The sequence below is a fragment of the Zootoca vivipara genome, chromosome 2 (genome assembly GCF_965207765.1).
Source record: "Zootoca vivipara chromosome 2, rZooViv2.hap1.1, whole genome shotgun sequence".
Taxonomy (NCBI): Eukaryota; Metazoa; Chordata; class Lepidosauria; order Squamata; family Lacertidae; genus Zootoca; species Zootoca vivipara.
Genome location: NC_142584.1, coordinates 113320714 through 113344389, shown reverse-complemented (window position 1 = coordinate 113344389; position 23676 = coordinate 113320714). Strand labels below are relative to the sequence as shown.

At 46.0% G+C, this 23676-nt stretch overlaps 1 protein-coding gene across 1 annotated transcript; it reads right to left on the bottom strand.

Moving 5' to 3' along the window:
• On the bottom strand, positions 1-20556 carry LOC132591612 (uncharacterized). Its single transcript, XM_088664049.1, has 6 exons — positions 20445-20556; positions 14271-17247; positions 3676-3791; positions 2471-2616; positions 895-978; positions 1-795 (listed from the first exon to the last, which is right to left on the bottom strand). Exon 2 carries the CDS (start codon positions 17096-17098, stop codon positions 15521-15523), a length of 1578 nt encoding a protein of 525 aa, XP_088520175.1. The 5' UTR covers positions 17099-17247; positions 20445-20556; the 3' UTR covers positions 1-795; positions 895-978; positions 2471-2616; positions 3676-3791; positions 14271-15520.
• Positions 20557-23676: the final 3120 nt, after the last annotated feature.

Below are 23676 nucleotides of genomic sequence, written 5' to 3'. Positions count from 1 at the left end.
TTGAAGGTGAGGAAAAGATTATTTATTGCGACTGTTAAAAGTGTGACTGTCTCTTGAAGAAGTAAGCTGCAGAGGGAATTCTGGGGAAAGAAAGGAAAATACAAAGCAACAGCAACCCATTTTTGTTTTGTTATTTCTGCTGATTTTGACTGGAATGAATCCTCTCAAAGGGCCCTTGAAAAACTGCCCAACGTGCTCTTGGCGGGTAAATGTTTTTTATATCAGTCACTCTTGTCTGGAGAGAAACTCCTACTGGGCCTGAGAGGCAGATTTAGTCTCCTCAGGAGATACTGAGGTGGGTTTTAATGTCATCCAGATAAAAGAAAGGGAGGAGGGTCTCTCCAGAGAACGAGGCTCCTGAGAATGTGTAGAGTTCGGCTCCTGAGTCAGCGTCAGAAAAAGACACACATCCCCCTTCATAGTCCAGAGTCACCCGGATCCTCCTGGGCTCCTCATTCAGGGTCAGATCGGAGTCAGGGGAGGTCAAGGCCCAGTACTTGCCTTCACACTTCTCCACAGCCCAGACCCCCTCCTCAGGGCTTATGCAGAAGTGGCCCTTTCTCCTCACAGACTTTCTAGTGACCCCCAAAGCCCACTCTTCCCCACTTCCCACATTGACTTCCCAGAAATGTCTGCCTGCTGTGAATCCCTCACGTCCCAACACACAAGGCCAGTAGTTGAATCTCTCAGGTTTGTTGGGCAGGACTTGCTTTTTGTCTCCCAATCCCATGCTTTTCCGATCCTTGGACAGGATGAGCCAGGGATAGGCTGTGTCTGGATCCAGAGTGACATTTGCTGTTGGGAAGAAGATGAGGGATAAAGAATATTATGCAGAATCAGCAGAGAGACAGAGACAGACATCCTGTCTTTTAACAACAAAATAATAATACATACTGTATTATTGCCTTGCTTGCCACATGAAAGTATTTGAACTCATGTTCAATTAACCTCTCTGGAGATTTCTGAATTACTAGGCATCTGAGGAAGCAAAAAGACAGGCTTAACAGGCTACAATGCAATAGCTAAAAAGAATTAATCTTTTTTACAAAACATTACCATAACATAGCATCTGTTGTTTCCTTATTTCAAGCAAAATATTAAATCATAGAACAAATAATTGCAATGACGACAACTGTAGGCCTAAGGAATTAAAACAACTAATGTGTTTAGCTATGTTTCCTGCTTTTCAGGGGGTTGGACTAGATGATCCTTGGGATGCTCTCAAACTCTACTATTCCATGATTCCATGGAAAAATCAGAAATAAAAATGGCAGAATACAATCATTCAAATCCACGAATGAAATGGGGATCTGTACTGGAGGGCTGGAGGAAGGTTTAACACCTGCCCCAAGTAATCTGGTGGGGAAAAGCTGTTGAAACCGGAATTTCCAAGCATGCGGACAAACCAAATTTCAGAGGAAGAATCGGCAGAGCTTTACCATGTAATTCCAAGGGTCTCTTGCAATGGAAAGTCCTCCCTCATGGAATGGGGCTGATCTCAAAAGGACTGTGGGAACTCTGAGGAGATTGGGATGGCTGAAGCACGAGAAATGGCTAGTGAGGTTGAAATTCTGAGGAAGAGGCAGCTCAGGCCTTGGCTCTGCTCCTGGGAGACCAGCCTGGCAGGAGGTGGAGGAGGAACTGGGTGCTTGTGGGTGCCCTTTTTAACACACTTCACAAGGGGGAAATCCAAGCAAATCTCCAGAAGCTCCAAAAGAACCTCTCCAGATTGTAAAATAAAAAAATTCCTTCAGTAGCACCTTAAAGACCAACTAAGTTTTTATTTTGGTATGAGCTTTCGTGTGCATGCACACTTCTTCAGATACAGTGAAATGGAAGTTTCCAGGCACTTATGTAGAGAAGGGGTGGGGAGGGGTCAATCACCCATTTCCACCACCCTTCTGAGTGATCCCCCCTCCCCATCCCCACCCCTCCCCACCCCTTCTCTACATAAGTGCCTGGAAACTTCCATTTCACTGTATCTGAAGAAGTGTGCATGCACACGAAAGCTCATACCAAAATAAAAACTTAGTTGGTCTTTAAGGTGCTACTGAAGGAATTTTTTTATTTTACTTCGATCCAGACCAACACGGCTACCTACCTGTAACCAACTCTCCAGATTGTGTGGAAGGAAAACAAAATGCAAGGGAGGTTCTCTATACATGAGAACTCGACAAGATGGACATTGGACAGACCCTGCAGGATTCTCCTTAAGGGCTTTTGTAAGATATTGTAAGGCTCTGAGGCTTTTCCCTACAATCAAGCAGTATATAAATTTTATGAAAGAAAGCAGAATCTATAAAATCGAGAGGGAAACCAGGATAATAGTCTATAGGCAGGAATGGAACTCAAGACTGGTGTGCAGGTTCTTCGCAGGGACAAGCTCTGCCCACAATGCAAGCCTTCAAACCCCCTCCCAGTTCATTCATGGGACAGACAAAGAACCCAAACACCCCTAGAGGACTGTTACCCAGAGTTACGCCATTGATTGGGGTCTCAAAGTCTGCAGAACTGACGGTTCAACACCCATGAAATATGTGTCCCCATTCCTCCTGTGAAATTGTTCCTCCCCTGGAAATTTATCTTTCTGAATCGGTTTTCTATATAACAGAGCATCTGAGGAAGCAAAAGGATATAAAGTGTAAGGGCAACACTCTTCCACCAGAAATAATATATCCATACAAAAGTAACACTTCATAACGTGGCATCCTTAAATTCAAGTACAATTATTAAATAGTAGAAAAAATGATTAAAAACAAGAAAATCATAGGAAGAATCTATGGCAATAACTAATGCTTTAAAACTCAGCAATCATAAAACAAGCTTACAAATAGATAGCAGAAAAAAAAAATTCAGCATAAATCCTGATGGTCTCTGAACTTTGTCCCTGAAATTGGGCTCTCCATTGGAGGACTGGAAGGGGGGGCAGAGCAATAGGAATCCTGTAAAAGGATAAAGAGGGGAGATGGAGGCAGCCTTAACATCTTCCCCAAGTAAAGTGGTGGTGGTGGGGAAATTAAAGCCAAAATTGTAAAACATAAGGAGAAGCGAAGGTTGCTGTGGAAGGATTGGCAGAGGTCTCATGCAAAAGGAAGCCCTTCCTCACAAACCTTTTTAAAAAATCTTTCAGATTGTTACCAAGCATAATTGTGATCTTTGGGGGTCATGTGCTCTTGCTTCCCTCCTCAATGGGGGAACTCTCAGGAGAACTTGATGCTTGAAGCCCTAGATATGGCAGCTGCAGGGGGACGTCTGAGGAGGAGACGGCTCAGGCCTTGGCTCCACTGTTGAGAAACAAGCCTGAGCAGGAGGCAGAGGGGGAACTGGGGGCTTCTTAATGCCCTTTGACTCCATTCAGAGCAGGAGAAGCTCCAAAAGGACAAACCCAGATTGTGGTTGGTACGTAACCACAAGGAAAAGGAGGTTTCGTATAATTCTAAACAGATGCACATGGGAGAAAAAAATCCTGACTCTGTTTCAGGCTTTCTTTACAAGCTCCAGAGTCACAAGATACATGGGCCATTCTGGGGGACAGGAAATGAAGGCTGAAGCACCAAGAAGGAAGGTATCCTGAGGTTACAAAATCCCATGCAATAAGAGCCTGGCATGTTCAGTTCTGAAGAAGGAATAAGATTCCCAGTATGAAATCCTGGCAGCCATTACAGTATTCATTACCTTTCCATTGTTTCATTGTATCCTCCACAAGGTGATTTAGATCTGGGGATTCCAAGATCCTGTTTCTCAGTTCTGGAGGGAAAGACAGTGGCTTTTCTGACTCTCTTTTATCATACCTGGTGAAAAGAAAGACAATGAATGGCCCCATTGTGGCACCATCTCCCTAATTTTTACAGGTGATTTCAATAAAATGAAAAAAGGTGATTTCCCAAAAGGGTTGTTTCCACCACATATTGGTGGGACTGCAATCCGCTCCTGCAGGTAGAGGCAAGAGCAGGGCTAGGAAAGGTAAAAACAACCCTTTTTAAAAAGTCTTTAGACTCACACCCTACCCAGCTGACCAAGACACCTCTACAAGTCACAGCGAGCAAAATTCCACCACAGTAATATTTGGGGAGGGCATGCTGCTACAGCGGTTTCAGGTTCGATTTGATTCCCACCCAACCCAGCCTCTCCCGCTCAATATCCAGCAGTATTCTTGTAGAAAGTTATCAATACAGTATACCCGCATCTCTATACATATGCAAATAATGGCAGTGCATTCTGGGTACCTTTCCGGGAAAGGTGCTTTCTTGTGGGTTTGGGTGGGGTTTTTTTTTGGAGGGGTTGAGGAGGGGTTGAGCTCGGCCATGGGGTTGAGGATGGAGCTGCCCACGCCTCTGCAGCACCTGCCCAAGGCTGTGGAGCCGAGACAGAGAGGGAGAGGGATGGGGAGCCGCTTTGCAGCAAGCAGAGGGATTATCCGCTCCCAGATGCAGCAGCAGCCAGCGCCTTGCACCCTTGCTTGCTTGCTTGCAGATGCTTTGCAAGAATGGGAGAGGCCAGCTTGTTCAAACACCCATGTTTACAGAGCGGTCAGTGCAATATTAATGCTGAAACACAAACCCCACAGCAGCCATCACTGGAGGAAACTGTTCTAAAATTAAGGGGGGGATATGAATTCTAATATTTGGAAGGAACTGGAGTGAGGGAATCTTCCCCACTCCCCCCCCCAAAAAAAAAATTGACAAAAGGCTCAAGAAAGTGGAGTCTAGGCTTAGGCTGAGTGCACACCATACATTTAAAGCACCTAGAAAGAGCAGCACCCAGGAAGTTGTAGTTTGTTAAGGGTGCTGGGAGTTATAGCTCTTTTGGGGTAAGCTACAGCTCCCATTATTCTTGGAGTGTGTGTGCTTTAAAAGTATGATATGTATACAGCCTTAGATAGCTTTAATAGGGAATATAACAGTTTTATAGAGGACAGAGATCAAAACATTCATATACTGTATAAGGTATCTGAAGTGTGCATGCACACCAAAGCTCATACATAACAAATTTAGTTGGTCTCTAAGGTGCTACTGGGCAATTTTTGGAAGGATTATTTTAAGGACTTCTTTAGGGGGGGGATCATATGGATTTGATTCTTTTAAAGGAATTTTTGGGGGGGGAGCAACCAGATTTTTATGTGTCAAACAAAAGCACCATGCATTGCCCTAAAAGTCCAGGGAACATTAGGTGCTTCTGAACGTCCTTTTAACTGGACATGCATGCATCAATATTAGTTGCAGTTGCAAACGTTTTGGGGCTGTCCCACATACTTCCCCACCACACAAACACACACAATTTTGGCAGGGGATGAACTCACGCACTAAAAAGAATAAAGGGGCGATCTCTCATCACCTCAGCTCAGCGATTCCCTTCAAACTCTCCCTCCCCAGAGATGGCTGCTAGCATTTTTCAACAAAGCCTCTTGGCATGCAGGTTGCCTTGGAGCAGCGAGGGGGATTGCTAGAGTGCTTCTGTAGAGCAGGGGTAGCCAACTCCCAAGAGACTGCAATCTACTCACAGAGTTAAAAACTGGCAGTGATCTACCCCCTTTTTTGGAGTTCAGGTCAAAGTTGTTGAGCTTTTTTTAAAGAAGGCAGAAGGCCATTTTGGGGGGATTCAGGTAAGAGTTGCTGAGTTTTTTCAGGGAGGAGGTAAAATGTTGAGCTTTTTTTAGAGGAGCCACAGTTGTTCAGCTTCTTTGAGGGGAGCCAATGATCTACCGCAGACGTCCAGTGATCTACCGATCTACCGGTAGATCACAATCTACCTGTTGGACATGCCTGCTGTAGAGGATGCGTTTGAAGGGAATCACTTACCGTAGGTTACAGCAAACCTTTTTAGAACTAAAATATCCACCTGATGAAGTTAAACAACAGATCAACAGAGCCAGACTGATACCTAGGGAGAACCTGCTGCAAGACAGACCCAAAAAAGAAAATAACAGAACACCACTAGTCATCACATACAGCTCCCAAGTTAAAACAGTACAACGCATCATCAGAGATCTACAGCCTCTCCTGGACAATGACAGCTCCCTTTCTCAAGCTCTGGGAGGAAGACCTTTCATTGCCTACAGACAGCCACCCAATCTTAAACAACTCCTCACCCACAATAATACAACCACCAGACTTAACATGGACACTGGTACCAGAGCCTGCAATAAACCCAGATGCCAACTTTGCTGCCACATGCACTCGGACAACACCATTACTGGCCCCAACAACATCAAACATACCATCTCAGGACTATCTAATTGCTCGTCTTCTAACATTGTGTATGCCATCAAATGCCAACAGTGCCCTTCAGCTCTCTATATTGGACAAACAGGCCAAACCCTACGCCAAAGGATAAATGGACATAAATCTGACATCAGGAACCATAAGACTGAAAAACCAGTAGGAGAACACTTCAATCTCCCAGGACATTCTATACAAGATCTCAAAGCAGCTGTTTTATTACAGAGAAATTTCAGGAACAGACTGGAAAGGGAAGTTGCTGAATTGGAAATCATTACCAAGCTTAAAACCATGGAAGCACCTGGGATGAATAGAGATATCGGATTCTTATCTCATTATGCATGATCAAGCTTTCTTTAGCACCTCAGCCCAGGACTAATTGCAGCCATCAGCAGCCATTAACACCCATCTACAGGTTTACCACTCCCATCAGCCCATCTCCCATTCCCACCCACCCCCACCACCCTCTGTATATATATAGGGTCTGACACTTCTGTTTCTAGTGTATCTGAAGAAGTGTGCATGCACACGAAAGCTCATACCAAAATATAAACTTAGTTGGTCTTTAAGGTGCTACTGAAGGAATTTTTTTATTTTACCGTAGGTGACTGAGGGATCTTGGTTGGGGCTAGAGGCGGAGCAACTCCTGCATGCAAATGAGGTGCCGCAAAGCATTGTAGGGAAGCGCAAAACGGGTGACACGGGCCACTCAGAAAGATCAGAGCTCCCTCAGGCTGGGCTGGTAGATGATGCCCGACTGCAGGCAAGTGAAGGGAAGTGGGGATAGGGCCCTTGGGCAGTGCTGTCTGTGCTCGCTGTGTTGTGAAGGGGTGTGGGCAGATGGTAGGCCGGGTCTGGCAGAGTAAGTAAAGTAAGTAGGGCTAATGCATTCCTGCACAATGTTTTATTCTTACTAAAGGATGTAGGCAGCTACACCTGCAGCAATTGCAACTTGGTTGCCCTACTAGAAGACAAGGCCCATCAACTTCAGGCCTGTGTATCTACGCTCCAGAGAATTAAGAGGAGTCTGTGGGCCTGATAAGATGCTGTCTTCCTGGGGCCAAGATCCAAGATGTAACAAACCCAGTGACAGATAACTTTTGGTCCATGTGGGAACCAATGACACTGCAAGCCTTCTTAGATCAGATGGACATCTGGCAAGTGATGGGCTGCACCTCACAAGGGTTGGGAGGAATGTTCTTGCCATGAAACTCAAAAACTTCATCAGGAGGGCTTTAAACTGGCTTATGTGGGGGAGGGAGACAGTGGTCCTGAAGGTAGTCTACCAAGTGCTGAAGATGATCACCCAAATGTCAAGGACCAAATGGAGCAAAGAGCACGCAGACTTAGTGGTGGGAGAAAAAACATCCTTAAATAAGAGACATGGGGGAATGAGCAATGGTCTTCAATGTCTGTAAACCAACATCAAAAAAACCAAGATCATGGCCACTGGTCCCATCACCTCCTGGCAAATAGAAGGGGAAGAAATGGAGGCAGTGAGAGATTTCACCTTCTTGGGCTCCTTGATCACTGCAGATGGTGACAGCAGTCACGAAATTAAAAGACGCCTGCTTCTTGGGAGAAAAGCAATGACAAACCTAGACAGCATCTTAAAAAGCAGAGACATCACCTTGCCGACAAAGGTCCGTATAGTTAAAGCTATGGTTTTCCCAGTAGTGATGTATGGAAGTGAGAGCTGGACCATCAAGAAGGCTGATCGCCGAAGAATTGATGCTTTTGAATTGTGGTGCTGGAGGAGACTCTTGAGAGTCCCATGGACTGCAAGAAGATCAAACCTCTCCATTCCGAAGGAAATCAGCCCTGAGTGCTCCCTGGAAGGACAGATCGTGAAGCTGGGGCTCCAATACTTTGGCCACCTCATGAGAAGAGAAGAATCCTTGGAAAAGACCGTGATGTTGGGAAAGATTGAGGGCACTAGGAGAAGGGGACGTCAGAGGACAAGATGGTTGGACAGTGTTCTTGAAGCTACGAACATGAGTTTGACCAAACTGCGGGAGGCAGTGCAAGACAGGAGTGCCTGGCGTGCTATGGTCCATGGGGTCACGAAGAGTCGGACACGACTAAACGACTAAACAACAACAACAACAACATACTAATGCACAGAGCATGGGAAATAAGATGAACGTGAGCTCTTGGTACAGCAAACTAAATACGACATAACAGGCATCACTGAAACCTGGTGGGATGAGTCTCATGATTGGAATGTAGTAATAGAGGGATACAATCTATTTCAGAGAAATAGACCAAACAGGAAAGGAGGAAGAGTGGCATTATACGTCAGGGATGTGTATACCTGTGAAGAGATCCAGGATTTAAAACTTCAAAGCCATATTGAGAGTATCTGGGTCAAAAGTAAGGGAGAGAAAAATAACAGTGATCTCATTGTGGGGGTTACTATAGATCCCCAAGCCAAACTGAGGACATAGATGAAGCCTTCCTGGAACAGATGACCAAGCATTCAAAAGGAAGTGAGATAGTAGTAATGGGGGATTTCAACTATCCTGATATTTGTTGGATGTCAAACTCAGCCAAGAGCATAAGGTCGAACAGATTCCTCACTGGCCTTGCAGACAACTTCATTGTCCAGAAAGTGGGAGAAGCAACAAAGGGTCAGCCATTTTAGATTTGATCCTAACCAATAGTGATGACCTGGTTAGTGGGGTAGAAGTGGCAGGATCGTTAGGTGGGAGTGACCATGCTCTTCTGGAGTTTATTATACAGTGGAAAGGAACAACCAAGCATACTAAGACTCAAATTCTAGACTTTAAGAAAGCTAACTTCAGAAAATGTAGGAAAACGGTGGGTGAAATCCCATGGACAGAAATACTAAAAGGGAAGGGAGTTCATGATGGTTGGGAGTTTGTTAAAAGGGAGATATAAAAGCCACAACTTCAGGCAATACCAATGAGACGGAAACATGGAAGGTGCCTAAAGAAGCCAGGGTGGCTATCTAAAGAACTTTTGACTAAGATTTAAAAGGGGTATGTACAAAAAAATGGAAAAGGGGGGAAATCTCCAGAGAGGAATTCAAACAAATAGCCAGCACGTGTAGAGACATAGTCAGAAAAGCTAAAGCACAGAATGAACTCAGGCTTGCTAGAGAGGTTAAAAGCAACAAAAAGGGCTTTTATGGGTATGTCCGTAGCAAAAGGAAGAACAAGGAAACAGTGGGGTCACTTACAGGAGAAGGTGGTGAAATGCGAACAGGGGACAGAGAAAGGGCAGAACTCCTCAATACCTTCTTTGCCTCAGTCTTCTCCAAAAAAGAAAACAATGCCCAACCTGAAGAATATGGAGCAGATGATTCAGCAGGGGAAACAAAGCCCATAACAAGTAAGGAGGTAGTACAAGAATACTTGGCTAGTTTTGATGTATTCACGTCTCCAGGGCCAGAAGAACTACATCCAAGAGTATTAAAAGAACTGGCAGAGGTGATTTCAGAACCACTGGCAATAATCTTTGAGAATTCCTGGAGAACAGGCGAAGTCCCAGCAGACTGGAGGAGGGCAAATGTTGTCCCTATTTTCAAAAAGGGGGAAAGAGAGGACCCAAACAATTACTGCCCAGTCAGCCTGACATCAATACCAGGAAAGATTCTACAGCAGATCATTAAGTAAACGGTCTGTGAGCACCTAGAAAGGAACACTGTGATCACTAAAAGTCAGCATGGGTTTCTGAAAAATAGGTCATGTCAGACTAATCTGATCTCATTTTTTGATAGAATTACAAGCCTGGTAGATGAAGGGAATGCTGTGGATATAGCCTATCTTGATTTCAGCAAGGCCTTTGACAAGGTGCCCCATGATATTCTTGTAAAGAAGCTGGTAAAATGCGGGCTCAACAATGCTACCATTCAGTGGATTTGTAACTGGCTGGCTGACCGAACCCAAAGGGTGCTCATCAATGGCTCCTTTTCATCCTGGAGAGAAGTGACTAGTGGGGTTCTGTCTTGGGCCCAGTCTTATTCAACATCTTTATCAATGACTTGGATGATGGGCTTGAGGGCATCCTGAGCAAGTTTGCAGACGACACCAAATTGGGAGGGGTGGCTAATACCCCAGAGGACAGGATCACACTTCAAAATGACCTTAACAGATTAGACAACTGGGCCAAAGCAAACAAGATGAATTTTAACAGGGAGAAATGTAAAGTACAGTACTACACCTGGGCAAAAAAAATGAAAGGCACAAAAAATGAAAGGCACAAACAAGATGAACTTGAGCTCTTGGTACAGCAAACTAAATATGACATAATAGGCATCACTGAAACCTGGTGGGATGAGTCTCATGACTGGAATGTAGTAATAGAGGGATACAATCTATTTAAGAGAAATAGACCAAACAGGAAAGGAGGAGGAGTAGCTTTATATGTTAGGGATATGTATACCTGTGAAGAGATCCAGGATTTAAAACTTCAAAGCCAAATTGAGAGTATCTGGGTCAAAATTAAGGGAGAGAAAAACAACAGTGATCTCATTGTGGGAGTTTACTATAGATCCCCAAGCCAAACTGAGGACACAGATGATGCCTTCCTGGAACAGATGGCCAAGCATTCCAAAGGAAGTGAGATAGTAGTAATGGGGGATTTCAACTATCCTGATATTTGTTGGATGTCAAACTCAGCCAAGAGCATAAGGTCGAACAGATTCCTCACTGGCCTTGCAGACAACTTCATTGTCCAGAAAGTGGGAGAAGCAACAAGAGGATCAGCCATTTTAGATCTGGTCCTAACCAATAGTGATGACTTGGTTAGTGGGGTAGAAGTGGCAGGATCATTAGGTGGGAGTGACCATGCTCTTCTGGAGTTTATTATCCAGCGGAAAGGAGCAACCAAGCATACTAAGGTCCAAATTCTAGACTTTAAGAAAGCCGACTTCAGAAAACTTAGGGAAACGCTGGGTGAAATCCCATGGACAGTAATATTAAAAGGGAAGGGAGTTCATGATGGTTGGGAGTTTGTTAAAAGGGAGATATTAAAAGCACAACTTCAGGCAATACCAATGAGACGGAAACATGGAAGGTGCCTAAAGAAGCCAGGCTGGCTATCTAAAGAACTTTTGACTGAGTTAAGATTTAAAAGGGATATGTACAAAAAATGGAAAAGGGGGGAAATCTCCAGAGAGGAATTCAAACATATAGCCAGCACGTGTAGAGACAAAGTCAGAAAAGCTAAAGCACAGAATGAACTCAGGCTCGCCAGAGAGGTTAAAAGCAACAAAAAGGGCTTTTATGGGTATGTCCGTAGCAAAAGGAAAAACAAGGAAACAGTGGGGTCACTCAGAGGAGAAGATGGTGAAATGCAAACAGGGGACAGAGAAAGGGCAGAACTCCTCAATGCCTTCTTTGCCTCAGTCTTCTCCAAGAAAGAAAACAACGCCCGACCTGAAGAATATGGAGCAGATGATTCAGCAGGGGAAACACAGCCCAGAATAAGTAAGGAGGTAGTACAAGAATACTTGGCTAGTTTAGATGTATTCAAGTCTCCAGGGCCAGATGAACTACATCCAAGAGTATTAAAAGAACTGGCAGAGGTGATTTCAGAACCACTGGCAATAATCTTTGAAAATTCCTGGAGAACAGGCGAAGTTCCAGCAGACTGGAGGAGGGCAAATGTTGTCCCTATTTTCAAAAAGGGGAAAAGAGAGGACCCAAACAATTACCGCCCAGTCAGCCTGACATCAATACCAGGAAAGATTCTAGAGCAGATCATTAAGCAAACAGTCTGTGAGCACCTAGAAAGAAACTCTGTGATCACTAAAAGTCAGCATGGGTTCCTGAAAAATAAGTCATGTCAGACTAATCTGATCTCATTTTTTGACAGAATTACAAGCCTGGTAGATGAAGGGAACGCTGTGGATGTAGCCTATCTTGATTTCAGCAAGGCCTTTGACAAGGTGCCCCATGATATTCTTGTAAAGAAGCTGGTAAAATGTGGGCTAGACAATGCTACCATTCAGTGGATTTGTAGCTGGATTAGTGACCGAACCCAAAGGGTGCTCATCAATGGCTCCTCCTCATCCTGGAGAGTAGTGACTAGTGGGGTGCCACAGGGTTCTGTCTTGGGCCCAGTCTTGTTCAACATCTTTATCAATGACTTGGATGATGGGCTTGAGGGAATCCTGAGCAAGTTTGCAGATGACACCAAGTTGGGAGGGGTGGCTAACACCCCAGAGGACAGGATCACACTTCAGAATGACCTTAACAGATTAGACAACTGGGCCAAAGCAAACAAGATGAATTTTAACAAGGAGAAATGTAAAGTACTACACTTGGGCAAAAAAAATGAAAGGCACAAATACAGGATGGGAGACACCTGGCTTGAGAGCAGTACATGTGAAAAGGATCTAGGAGTTTTGGTTGACCACAAACTTGACATGAGTCAGCAGTGTGATGCAGCAGCTAAAAAAGCCAATGCAATTCTGGGCTGCATCAATAGGAGTATAGCATCTAGATCAAGGGAAGTAATAGTACCACTGTATTCTGCTCTGGTCAGACCTCACCTGGAGTATTGTGTCCAGTTCTGGGCACCACAGTTCAAGAAGGATACTGATAAGCTGGAACGTGTCCAGAAGAGGGCAACCAAAATGGTCAAAGGCCTGGAAACGATGCCTTATGAGGAACGGCTTAGGGAGCTGGGTATGTTTAGCCTGGAGAAGAGAAGGTTAAGGGGTGATATGATAACCATGTTCAAATATATAAAAGGATGTCATATAAAGGAGGGAGAAAGGTTGTTTTCTGCTGCTCCAGAGAAGCGGACACGGAGCAACGGATTCAAACTACAAGAAAGAAAATTCCACCTAAACATTAGGAAGAACTTCCTGAAAGTAAGAGCTGTTCGGCAGTGGAATTTGCTGCCAAGGAGTGTGGTGGAGTCTCCTTCTTTGGAGGTCTTTAAGCAGAGGCTTGACAGCCATCTGTCAGGAATGCTTTGATGGTGTTTCCTGCTTGGCAGGGGGTTGGACTGGATGGCCCTTGTGGTCTCTTCCAACTCTATGATTCTATGATTCTATGATTCTATGTTTCTAATGTTATCCTTCATATGTCTCCCCGGTAAAAACCCGGCTTGGTCGTGGTGGATAAAATCTTTAAGAACCTTTTTCAATCTGGAGGCCAAAATGTTAACAAATATTTTGTAATCCACATTCAACAAGGAGATTGGACGATAATTCTTAACTTGTGTTCTATCCGTATCTGTCTTAGGTAACAGCGTGATATAGGCCTCCTTCCAAGACTCTGGGGCCTCTCCTCATTTCAAAATCTCATTACATAAATCCGTTAAAGGTTGAACTAGCCAGTCTTTCATCATTCTGTAATATGTAGCTGTTAATCCATCAGGTCCTGGTGTTTTACCCAGTTGCATTTGTAATATTGCTTGCTCTACTTCTTGTATTGAAATTCGTTGACTAAGTAGGGATTTCTTATCTTCGGGAATTTTTTGGAGTCCATTTTTGTAGGAGCATGTGCAGTTGGAAAGCTGGACGGAGGCTTTCCACCCTCAGGGCCCAGAGGTGGCTCCTGTCTTGGGGCAGTTGGTGGATTTGGAGGAAGCTGACCCTTAGCACTCTCGGTTTGGGACCTGCTCTGGTATGGCCCCTTCTTCCCTGTGCCCATTCCCTCCTCTGGCAAGACGTGCACCTAGGAACAGAGCCTTTCCTGGTTATGCCACTAAACACCCCTTTTATTTCTCCTGCCATCAAATATATCTATACACAATATAAAAATGTAGAAGGTCCATGTGTGTTATAGTCCAATGTTCTTGGAAACCGCTTGACCGATTTCGCACAAATTTGGACACACCGTTCCTTGCCAATACGAGTGTGTTTGCAGAACCTTAGATTCATAAGATCCCACCCTAACCCTAACCCTAACACACCTAAAAACGTGACTTTCTCTTTTAAAAAGGCCAAATATAGCGCCCTCAAGTGCACATCAAAGGAACAGATGTCAAATATTGCCATAATCCCCCCCACTCCTCCTCCTCCTCCTCGGCCGAAGCCTTTACAGACTAGGCCAAATGGAGGTACTGACTCACCTGGGTGGGGGTTGGGGGGAGGAGGGGACGGGTGTTGGGATTCAGCTCCACCTTAAGGTAAAGGCATGTAACTATTGTATGTCACATGTCTGTCCACTTCCGTTGTATATTGCTATTGCTTTCTTTCTGCTGTGCTGATGAAGAAAGAGGAAACATGTTTGCTCTCTCCTGAGATATGCTGAATAAAGCTTGTAAATATGCTAATACGTCTCTCTCTCTCTGTGGATGTTTACGCTACATGGACTCTGCTACAGCGAGTCTAGGCCCCCAGGGTCTAGATCGATACCAGCTGGCTGCACCGGAGGGTCGAGACACCTGGCAGGCTGGCCGGGGAGGGCACGAGGCCCTGGCGTCTCCCATGGTGTTTGGCCAACAATGGGATGTAGGTCGGGACAGAGTTGGGGGATTCACAGGGATGAGCCGGGGGGGGGCGGACAGAATAGCCTTTACAGACTAGGCCGAATGGAGGTACTGACTCGCCTGGGTGGGGGTTACGGGGCAGTTGGGGGATTCACAGGGATGGGCCGGGGGGGGGGGCAAGGAACAGAATAGGTCATGGATCGGGAGAGGGTAGGGGCAGTCACAGGGATTAGCCACTGCAACGCGTGGCAGGGCCAGCTAGTATATCTATGAATCAAAAGAAAAGGTGAGGGTTTCAAGATTAACTTGGGCATATAGTACCGGTAGGTGCTTTCAGTCTTTCTGTGTCATGATTCCATTATTGCAATTATAAAAGTTGGAGCTATGATGCTGTTCCTATAATATTTATGTAACCAACTCTGCTTCCAAAGCAACACCACCAATCTCAGCTCCACTTTGTGCAACTCTCCATTCCCAGTTATAAACATTTCCAACTCCGTCCACCAAACACCAAAAGCAACTCACTCCGCATTAAGAAGCAACACTTCGGACTTACACACTCCCCCTCCCTATCTAACAATACATTAAATATTATATTATACTTCCCTAGCACTTATGGTTTCCTTCCCTGTATGAGTTTGTTGATGATTTGTAAGAAGTCCACTCCGACAGAAGGTCTTTCCACACTCCATGCATTTAAATGGTTTCTCCCCCGTGTGAGTCCGTTGATGAATTCAAAGGCTTCCACTTTGACTGAAGCACGTTCCACACTCCATGCATTTAAATGGATTCTCTCCCGTGTGAGTGTGTTGATGAATGCTAAGGCTTCCACTTTGAGTGAAGCACGTTCCACACAGCATGCATTTAAATGGGATACTCCCAGTGTGGGTTCATTGATGTTTTCTAAGGTCTCCACTCTGACTGAAGTTCTTTCCACCCTCCATGCATTTAAATGGATTCTCCCCCGTGTGAGTCCGTTGATGAATTCTAAGCTTTCCACTGTGAATGAAGCTCTTTCCACATTCAATACATTTAAATGGTTTCTCTCCTGTGTGAGTCCGCTGATGAATTCTAAGGTATCCACTCTGACTGAAGCTCTTTCCACACTCCATGCATTTAAATGGTTTCTCTCCTGTGTGAGTCCAGTGATGGTTTCTAAGGTTTCCACTCTGACTGAAGCTCTTTCCAGATACAATAGATTTAAATGGTTTCTCTCCTGTGTGAGTCCATTGATGAATTCTAAGTGCTCCACTGTGATTGAAGCTCTTTCCACATTCAATACATTTAAATGGTTTCTCTCCTGTGTGAGTCCATTGATGAATTCTAAGTGCTCCACTGTGAATGAAGCTCTTTCCACATTCAATACATTTAAATGGTTTCTCTCCTGTGTGAGTCAGCTGATGAATTCTAAGGTGTCCACTCTGACTGAAGCTCTTTCCACACTCCATGCATTTAAATGGTTTCTCTCCTGTGTGAGTCCGTTGATGGTTTCTAAGGTTTCCACTCTGACTGAAGCTCTTTCCACACTCCATACATTTAAATGGTTTCTCCCCCGTGTGACTCCGTTGATGAATTCTAAGGCTTCCACTGTGAATGAAGCTCATTCCACATTCAATACATTTAGATGGTTTCTCTCCAGTGTGAGTCCGTTGATGTTTCATAAATGTTCCTCTATCAGTGAAGCTCTTTCCACATTCCATCCACTTAAATGAAATGCCCCCAGTGTGAGTCCGTTGATGGTTTCCAAGGTTTCCACTCTGACTGAAATTCTTTCCACACTCCATGCATTTAAATGGTTTCTCTCCTGTGTGAGTCCGTTGATGGTTTCTAAGGTTTCCACTCTGACTGAAGCTCTTTCCACACTCCATACATTTAAATGGTTTCTCCCCCGTGTGACTCCCTTGATGAATTCTAAGGCTTCCACTGTGAATGAAGCTCTTTCCACATTCAATACATTTAAATGGTTTCTCTCCTGTGTGAGTCCGTTGATGAATTCTAAGGTTTCCATTATCAGTGAAGTTCTTTCCACATTCCATGCATTTAAATGGTTTCTCCCCTGTGTGAGTCAGTTGATGAATTCTAAGGCTTCTACTGTGACTGAAGCATGTTCCACACTCCGTGCATTTAAATGGTTTCTCTCCTGTGTGAATCCGTTGATGAATTTTAAGGCTTCCACTGTGAATGAAGCTCTTTCCACATTCAATACATTTAAATGGTTTCTCCCCCGTGTGAGCCCGTTGATGACTTCTAAGGTGTCCATTGACGGTGAAGCTCTTTCCACACTCCATGCATTTAAATGGTTTCTCCCCCGTGTGAGTCCGTTGATGAATTCTAAGGTGTCCACTCTGACTGAAGCTCTTTCCACATTCCATGCATTTAAATGGTTTACCTCCAGTGTGGGTTCGTTGATGTTTTCTAAGGTCTCCACTCTGACTTTCCACACTCAATACTTTCTTTCCACACTCCATACTTTCTAATTGTTCATCCTCTCCTCTTTCCACACTCCATGTATTTAAATGGTTTTTTTGTTATTCCCATTGGATTTGGCCCACCAGAATTTTGACTTCCTTCTCCATTGTCTTCTTTTGACAGGGAGGTGGGGAACCCAATTTCTTTTCTAGGAAGAGAACAAAGGAATATTACACACATCAATTAGCACCTTCTCTTATTTTAACATATCGTATACAGTGGTACCTCGGTTTAAGTACACAATTGGTTCCGGAAGTCTGTACTTAACCTGAAGCGCACTTAACCTGGAGCAAACTTTCCCATGGAAAGTAATGGAATGTTGAATAATCCGTTCCAGACGGGTCCGCTGAGTAATTAAACTGAAAGTATTCAAACCGAAGCGTACTTAGAGATATGACTGTATTATCTCCTGTCCTCCATATGTTACAAAATTTTGGGAAAGGCAAATGAAATAATGTCAAATAATGGTAATGCATCATCAGCCTTTCCTAACCCTCAATCAACGTTAATGAAGTAGCATTATCTTAGAATACGGTTGAACTGTGGGGTTTACTTTTTATAAAAAGTGGTTTCTCAGATGAAAGGGAACTGCTCTATGTCCATGAACCTGCCCATTATTCATCAGGGTCCTAAGTTCACCATGAAGTTCTTCATCCTCTGCAACAGCAATGACAAGTACACAGTCTCTTTGTGAATAGTGAGATTTATTCCAAATAGAAAACAATGGAAAACAACCACACGTAAGACTGCAGTTTCCTGCTCAAGGCCACTAGTTAATTGGATGACTCATCTAGCTCTCTAGCGCAGCGTTTCTCAACCGCTGTTCCGCGCAGACGCTGGCTGGTGTGCCGCGACATGCGGCGACGAGAAGGGCGATTTGCATTATCACGTGCCTGGCGGCCGCCAATATGCAAACCTGACCCGCAGGAAAGAAATATTTCTCCTCTTTCCCAAAGCTCAGCGCAAACGAGCCTGGCGGCCGCCAATACACAACACTGACCCGCCGAAAAGCAGCATTTGCCAAGTGTTTCTTACAGTCATAATTATATAGTCAATATAGGGCGGCACAGAGTTAAATTTTTTAACTTTTTTAATGGTGGTGTGCCTCGTGATTTTTTTCACGGAACAAGTGTGCCGTGGCCCAAAAAAGGTTGAGAAACACTGCTCGTGATTCCATCTCCTTTTAACCCTACGCTCAAACACCTCCCTCTGCTTCCGTCTCTGTACTTGCAATTTCCTCTTATCCTATAACCCTCCCCTCCTGCGTTCTTGTAACCTTAAAGACCTAGGAACAGACTCAGACAAACTCTCTTCTGAGGTCTGATGTATTTCTGCCATTTGCTCACCCCTCCCAGCCAGTTCCTCAGCCCTTGTCAAAACAAGCCTCCCTTCCAGTTCTAATGAAGCAGCATTATCTTAGAATACGGTTGAACTGTGGGGTTTACTTTTTATAAAAAGTGGTTTCTCACATGACACAACGTTCCATTCCAATACACGAGTGTTTGTATAAACTAAAATTGTGTAGATGTCACACCTTTCACAGGTAAAAACATGATTTTAGGTATAAAAAAAAATATAGCGCCCTCCAGTGGACATGAAACGAACAGACGACATAGCCCCACAACCGGGAGAACCGGGAGACACTCACCAAAAGTACCTACAAGTAGCGCGCCTCCCCCCTCAACCACCGGGATGTACCGGAGGGGGGGGCCCCTCACAGAACCTCTCCGAACTGTCCATGCCATATATGGGGGGGGGACAGAGAGGGTTCGGGGGGAAGGGTCACATCCTTCCCCTGTCCTTGGAAATGGGGACCCTGACTAGGCCACAGCAACACATGGCCGGGTACAGCTAGTAAATAAATAAAAATAACAATTGTAGTAATGATTACACAGGCTAATTACACATGCTTGGGGAGGGGGCACCCATTTCCATAGCAATTTTCCCAATAGCTTAAATCCCAGAGACATGAGAACTGATATAGTGGGAATAATGGAAACCTGGTGGAATGGAGAGAAGTGGGGAACAGTTATCTCTGGGTAGGAACCCTTTAGATGTTTCTTCACAGAAAAACAGGCATGTGGGTGAGACTGTGATTGCCAGGACAAAAGCCTCAAAGGGCGAAAATAATAAAGTGGGCACCCTCCCTTTCCTCTTTCCCCCAATGGTTAGACTTGCTATAACACCCCCAGTGCCCCATGCAGCAGCTGATCTGGGACTTATGGCAGGGGAAGGACTGAGCTTAGGGAGGAGAGGGTGGGTGGATCGGGGCTCCTGTTCAGGGATCTATCCCTGGTCAACTTGAAGTCATGTCAGATTCCTGGGCAGGAGGGAGAAGTCAAGACAGGCGGCCCCCAAGTCTCTCTCTCTTTCTCCAAGATGGCTTTGATTCCTCCCCCAGGCATGCTTTTCACTTCCTCCCTCAGCCCCCCAACTTCCACTGCCCTCCACCCCCCAGTCTCCCCTTCACCCGGAGGTTCCCCTGGCCAGCTCACCCTTCGTCCTTCCCACCAAATCTCTCCCAATCAGTGGACTCGCCAGATGAGCAGACAGGGGGGAGAGGAGGGAGACGGGGGTCTCAATCCAGGCCTCTCTCGCCTCCAATAACCCTTCCATGGACTCCCTCTCTCTAGACCAGGGATGTCCAAAGTGTGTTTGGGGGGCCAAATCTCTCCCTGTACTAAAAAAGGCCAACAACTTTGGGGTAAAATCGTAAAAAAGGTCAGCAACTTTGGTTGGCCCTCATACATGTCCATGTCATTAAATCTGGCCCTCTTCCAAAAAAACTTGGGCACCCCTGCTCTAGACAAAAGCCTTGCCTGAGTACCCGGGCGGAGCCAGGAGCGCCCCAGGGATTCCTGCCAGGGGGAACCCAGAACACGCAGAGGGTCGCGGAATTGAGGCCTCGGTTCAAGTCCCAGCCCTGCTTGGGGATGGGGGTCTCTGCAGCCGGATTGCATAGATCGCGGCCTCTACAGATACCCCCAGGAAATGAGCTGTTGTTGGGGGTCTCTGCCCCCTTTCTCTCCCCGCTCATCGCCCCCTCCCCGCCCTGTAGCTCTACCTCTTTGTCCTCTCTGCTCCCCCTCCCTTGCTCGCTATTCTATTCCGATTTCCGCCAGGGAGAACCCGGAACTCGCAGAGGGGTGCGCAACTGGGGCCTCGGTTCAAGTCCCAGCCCTTCGACTGAAGGAAGGGGGAGGGGGGAGCACTCCCATACATTCATTTTATCCCTCCCCCTCGCCCCAAATCCTGCTCTCCCTTCCCAGCTGCCCTACAGAACAGGGGGAGGAACAGTGCATCCTTCTCCCCCCTCCTCACAATCCCCCCCCCAATATATCGCACCTCTTTTTCCTCCTCCTCCTCTGCAGACCTGCTCCTCTTCCGGAAGTGTGGACGGAGGACCCTCCTTTCCAAGCCTGGCCCCCCCTCCCCCTCCAAACCTCCCTGCCTCTCTAGGAAGTGGAGCTCACTGTCCCTTGGGGCGCCTCCCTCCCAGACACATAAATTCTCCTCCTTCCAAACAAGCTCAGAATATCCTGTTTCTTTCCAGACAATGTCGCAGGTTCGATTCCCGGAGACGGCAGGGAAGGAGACTCCCCCCTCCCAAAAAGTTCTCCGGGGCAGGGAGGTGGCACAGCTTACATTTCCCCCTTCCTCTCTTTTAATCCTCTGCTGGTGTTACAGGAATTTTAAAATGATTGGGGCGGGGGGCTGCCCCTCCAGCACGCAGTGTGCCCCCCCTTCATTCACACACACAGTGTCTCCTCAAAGCCCCACATAACGTTGTTCTGTTCAGGAAGGAAATGGCTACCAAGGGGGGAGCTTGCCCTAAAGCAGGCATCCCCAAACTTCAGCCCTCCAGATGTTTTGGACTACAACTCCCATCATCCCTGACCACTGGTCCTGTTAGCTAAGGATCATGGGAGTTGTAGGCCAAAACATACGGAGGGCCGCAGTTTGGGGATGCCTGCCCTAAAGCGTGAGCCCAGGTTTTCAGCAGCCACTCTGCCTGAGGGAGCATCTTTCTCATCCTGACACCTGAGTGCCAGACAGGTAGCAATAGCAAAACTAGATCAGTACAAAAGGGGTGATTAACGACATGATGTAAATATCTCTTTTGTATAGTTAATTGATGTGTGGTGGAGGCCAAAGGAAGGGGGGGGCAAGCCCTTTTGCTCAGCACCCAGACCCTCCCAACAGGGATGTATGTAGGAGTGTAATTTTAGGGGTGTTGTGGGTCTCTTTGGAAAAGTCTTCTGTTTCAGTGTATTTGCAGAAGTGTGCATGCACACAAAAGCTTATACAAAGAACAAACTTTGTGGGTCTCTAAGGTGCTACAGAACATTTATTTTTTATTATATATATATATTTCGACAGTGCCAGACCAACACTGCTACCTACCTGAATTTGTAAAACTGATTAAAGGGGGAGCCATCCTTTGTTCTGGGCTTCTTCCAGCTTCTCCCATGTGGTAGGTGGAAGTCCTGTTGCAAGAGTCTTTTGAATAAAGACCAGGCCCACTGGCTGCTGTTTTGCTCCGCTATTCCTGGCTGGTGTCTTTGTTTGGTCATCCAAGTGAGCTCAAGGATTTTCCTATAACACGGGGGGAGGGGATATGGTCATTTTTACACCCATTTCACGACGTGGGGGAGGCATAGGGTGTCTGCATTACAACAGCCCTGCAAACTAGACTGCAGGAGTGTAATATTAGGGGTGTTGTGCTTCTCCCATGTGGTAGTTGAAGTCCTGTTGCAAGAGTCTTTTGAATAAAGACCAGGCCCACTGGCTGCTGTTTTGCTCCGCTATTCCTGGCTGGTGTCTTTGTTTGGTCATCCAAGTGAGCTCAAGGATTTTCCCATAACACGGGGGAGGGGATATAGTCATGTTTACACCCATTTCACAACGTGGGGGAGGCAGGGCCATGGCATAGTAGGGTGTCTGCATTACAACAGCCCTGCAATGTAGACTGGATTTGTGGGCCTTGGAACAGTAACTTACAACAACCCTAAAGGGCAGTCCAGTGTTGTCATTACAGGTGCCTTTTTAAAATAGGGGCTGGTGTTTGAACTTGGGCTGGATGCAGGAAGGACCTTTGTTAAGGTTGAACCAAGGCTGCTGCGGGGATAAAATAAACTTTATGCAAGGCAGTAACCTCAACTCAAGGTTTCTGCTGATGGAGCACCTAGTGAGTGCTAGCATGGCAGGGCTTCTGGGGCAGCCTGTGTCTTGCAAGGAGGGTCCCAGCTCCAACTCCAGACACCTCCAGTTGAATGCATGAGGTGGCAGAGGAGGGGAAGCCTCTTTGGATCGACCCAAACCATGGGATTCAAGTTACAAGAAAGGCAACTCCGACTAAAGGTCAGGAAGAACTTTCTGGCAGGCAGTTAAGAGCAATTTGACAGTGGAACGGTCTCCTTCAGGAGGGGGGTGGACTCTCCTTCCTTGGAGGCTTTTAAGCAGAGGTTGGAGGGCCGCCATCTGTCTTAGATGTTTGAGTTGAGATTCCTGCATTGCAGGGGGTTAGACTAGATGACCCTTGGGTTTAGCTTCCAACTCTACAATTCTATGGCCCTTTTCTACAGATCCTTAGGTAGTCCAGCATCCTGTTCTCACAGTGACCAACCAGATGCCCCTTTTGGGAAACCTGCAAGAAGGATCTGAGCATAGGAGCAGCCATGGGTAACCATCCCCTCCATGAATGTGTCTTGCTTTCTTGTGAAGCCATGTGGATCGTGGCCCACACATTTTGTTTGACCAGAGACATTTTTCTGCCTGGGGCAACAGAGAATCCTATAATTGTAGGGCTGGAGGGACCCCAAGGGCCATGCAGCCTACATATCCCCCTGAAATGGAAGAAGGCAGCACACACATTCACTGGTTCCAGCTGGAAGGGTGGCTGGGTTTTATTCTACCTCCACCAACTGATGTAATTTCAAGATTTGCAGAGAAAAATGTTACGAAAAAAAGATTTTAAGTGCTTATGCTGACAGATCATAAACTAGAAAATAACACTTGCAACGGTAAGTATCTTATTTTTCCTTCTTTTAATAATTTCAGTGTGTGTGTGTGTGTGTACCACCTGACCTTGCTACGCCACTGCTTAGAGCAGCCCCCCTCCCTGTGCGAAGCAGACATGAAGGAGCTGCCTTTTGCCTCTTGCTCTTTGGGGCTCCGTCGGGGACACCACCACCCCGCCAATTGACTGGGGGAGTTGCTGGAAGAGATTTGCACATGACTTGCATTGTGGGGTCCTGGTGCGAGTTCTGCGGGGGTCTGCACCCCATAGCAGAGGCTTGAAATGGGGGCATGAGGGGGTTACTCCAGAGGGGCGGGGAGGGTCAAGCTGTGCGACCTTCATGCCCCTAAGAAGAGTCTTTTCAGAGATGGGGGTCTTTACCGAGCCGTTGCCAGGAGGGAACCTGAAACCCTTTTTAGGAAAGAAATTGAATTATAGAGCTGGTTTGGAGGGAAGGAAATAATGTTTTCTGGCAGGGGGTGGGGTGGAGGAAGGATCCCTTTTTGCGACTCACTCCTCCCCCTGGGTCAGTGAGCTCTGCTTCCTAGAGAGGAAGTA

What these genes read in the sequence shown, in the direction of transcription:
- LOC132591612 (XM_088664049.1), bottom strand. Translation starts at nt 17,098, where the DNA reads ATGGAGTGTGGAAAGAAAGTATTGAGTGTGGAAAGTCAGAGTGGAGAC.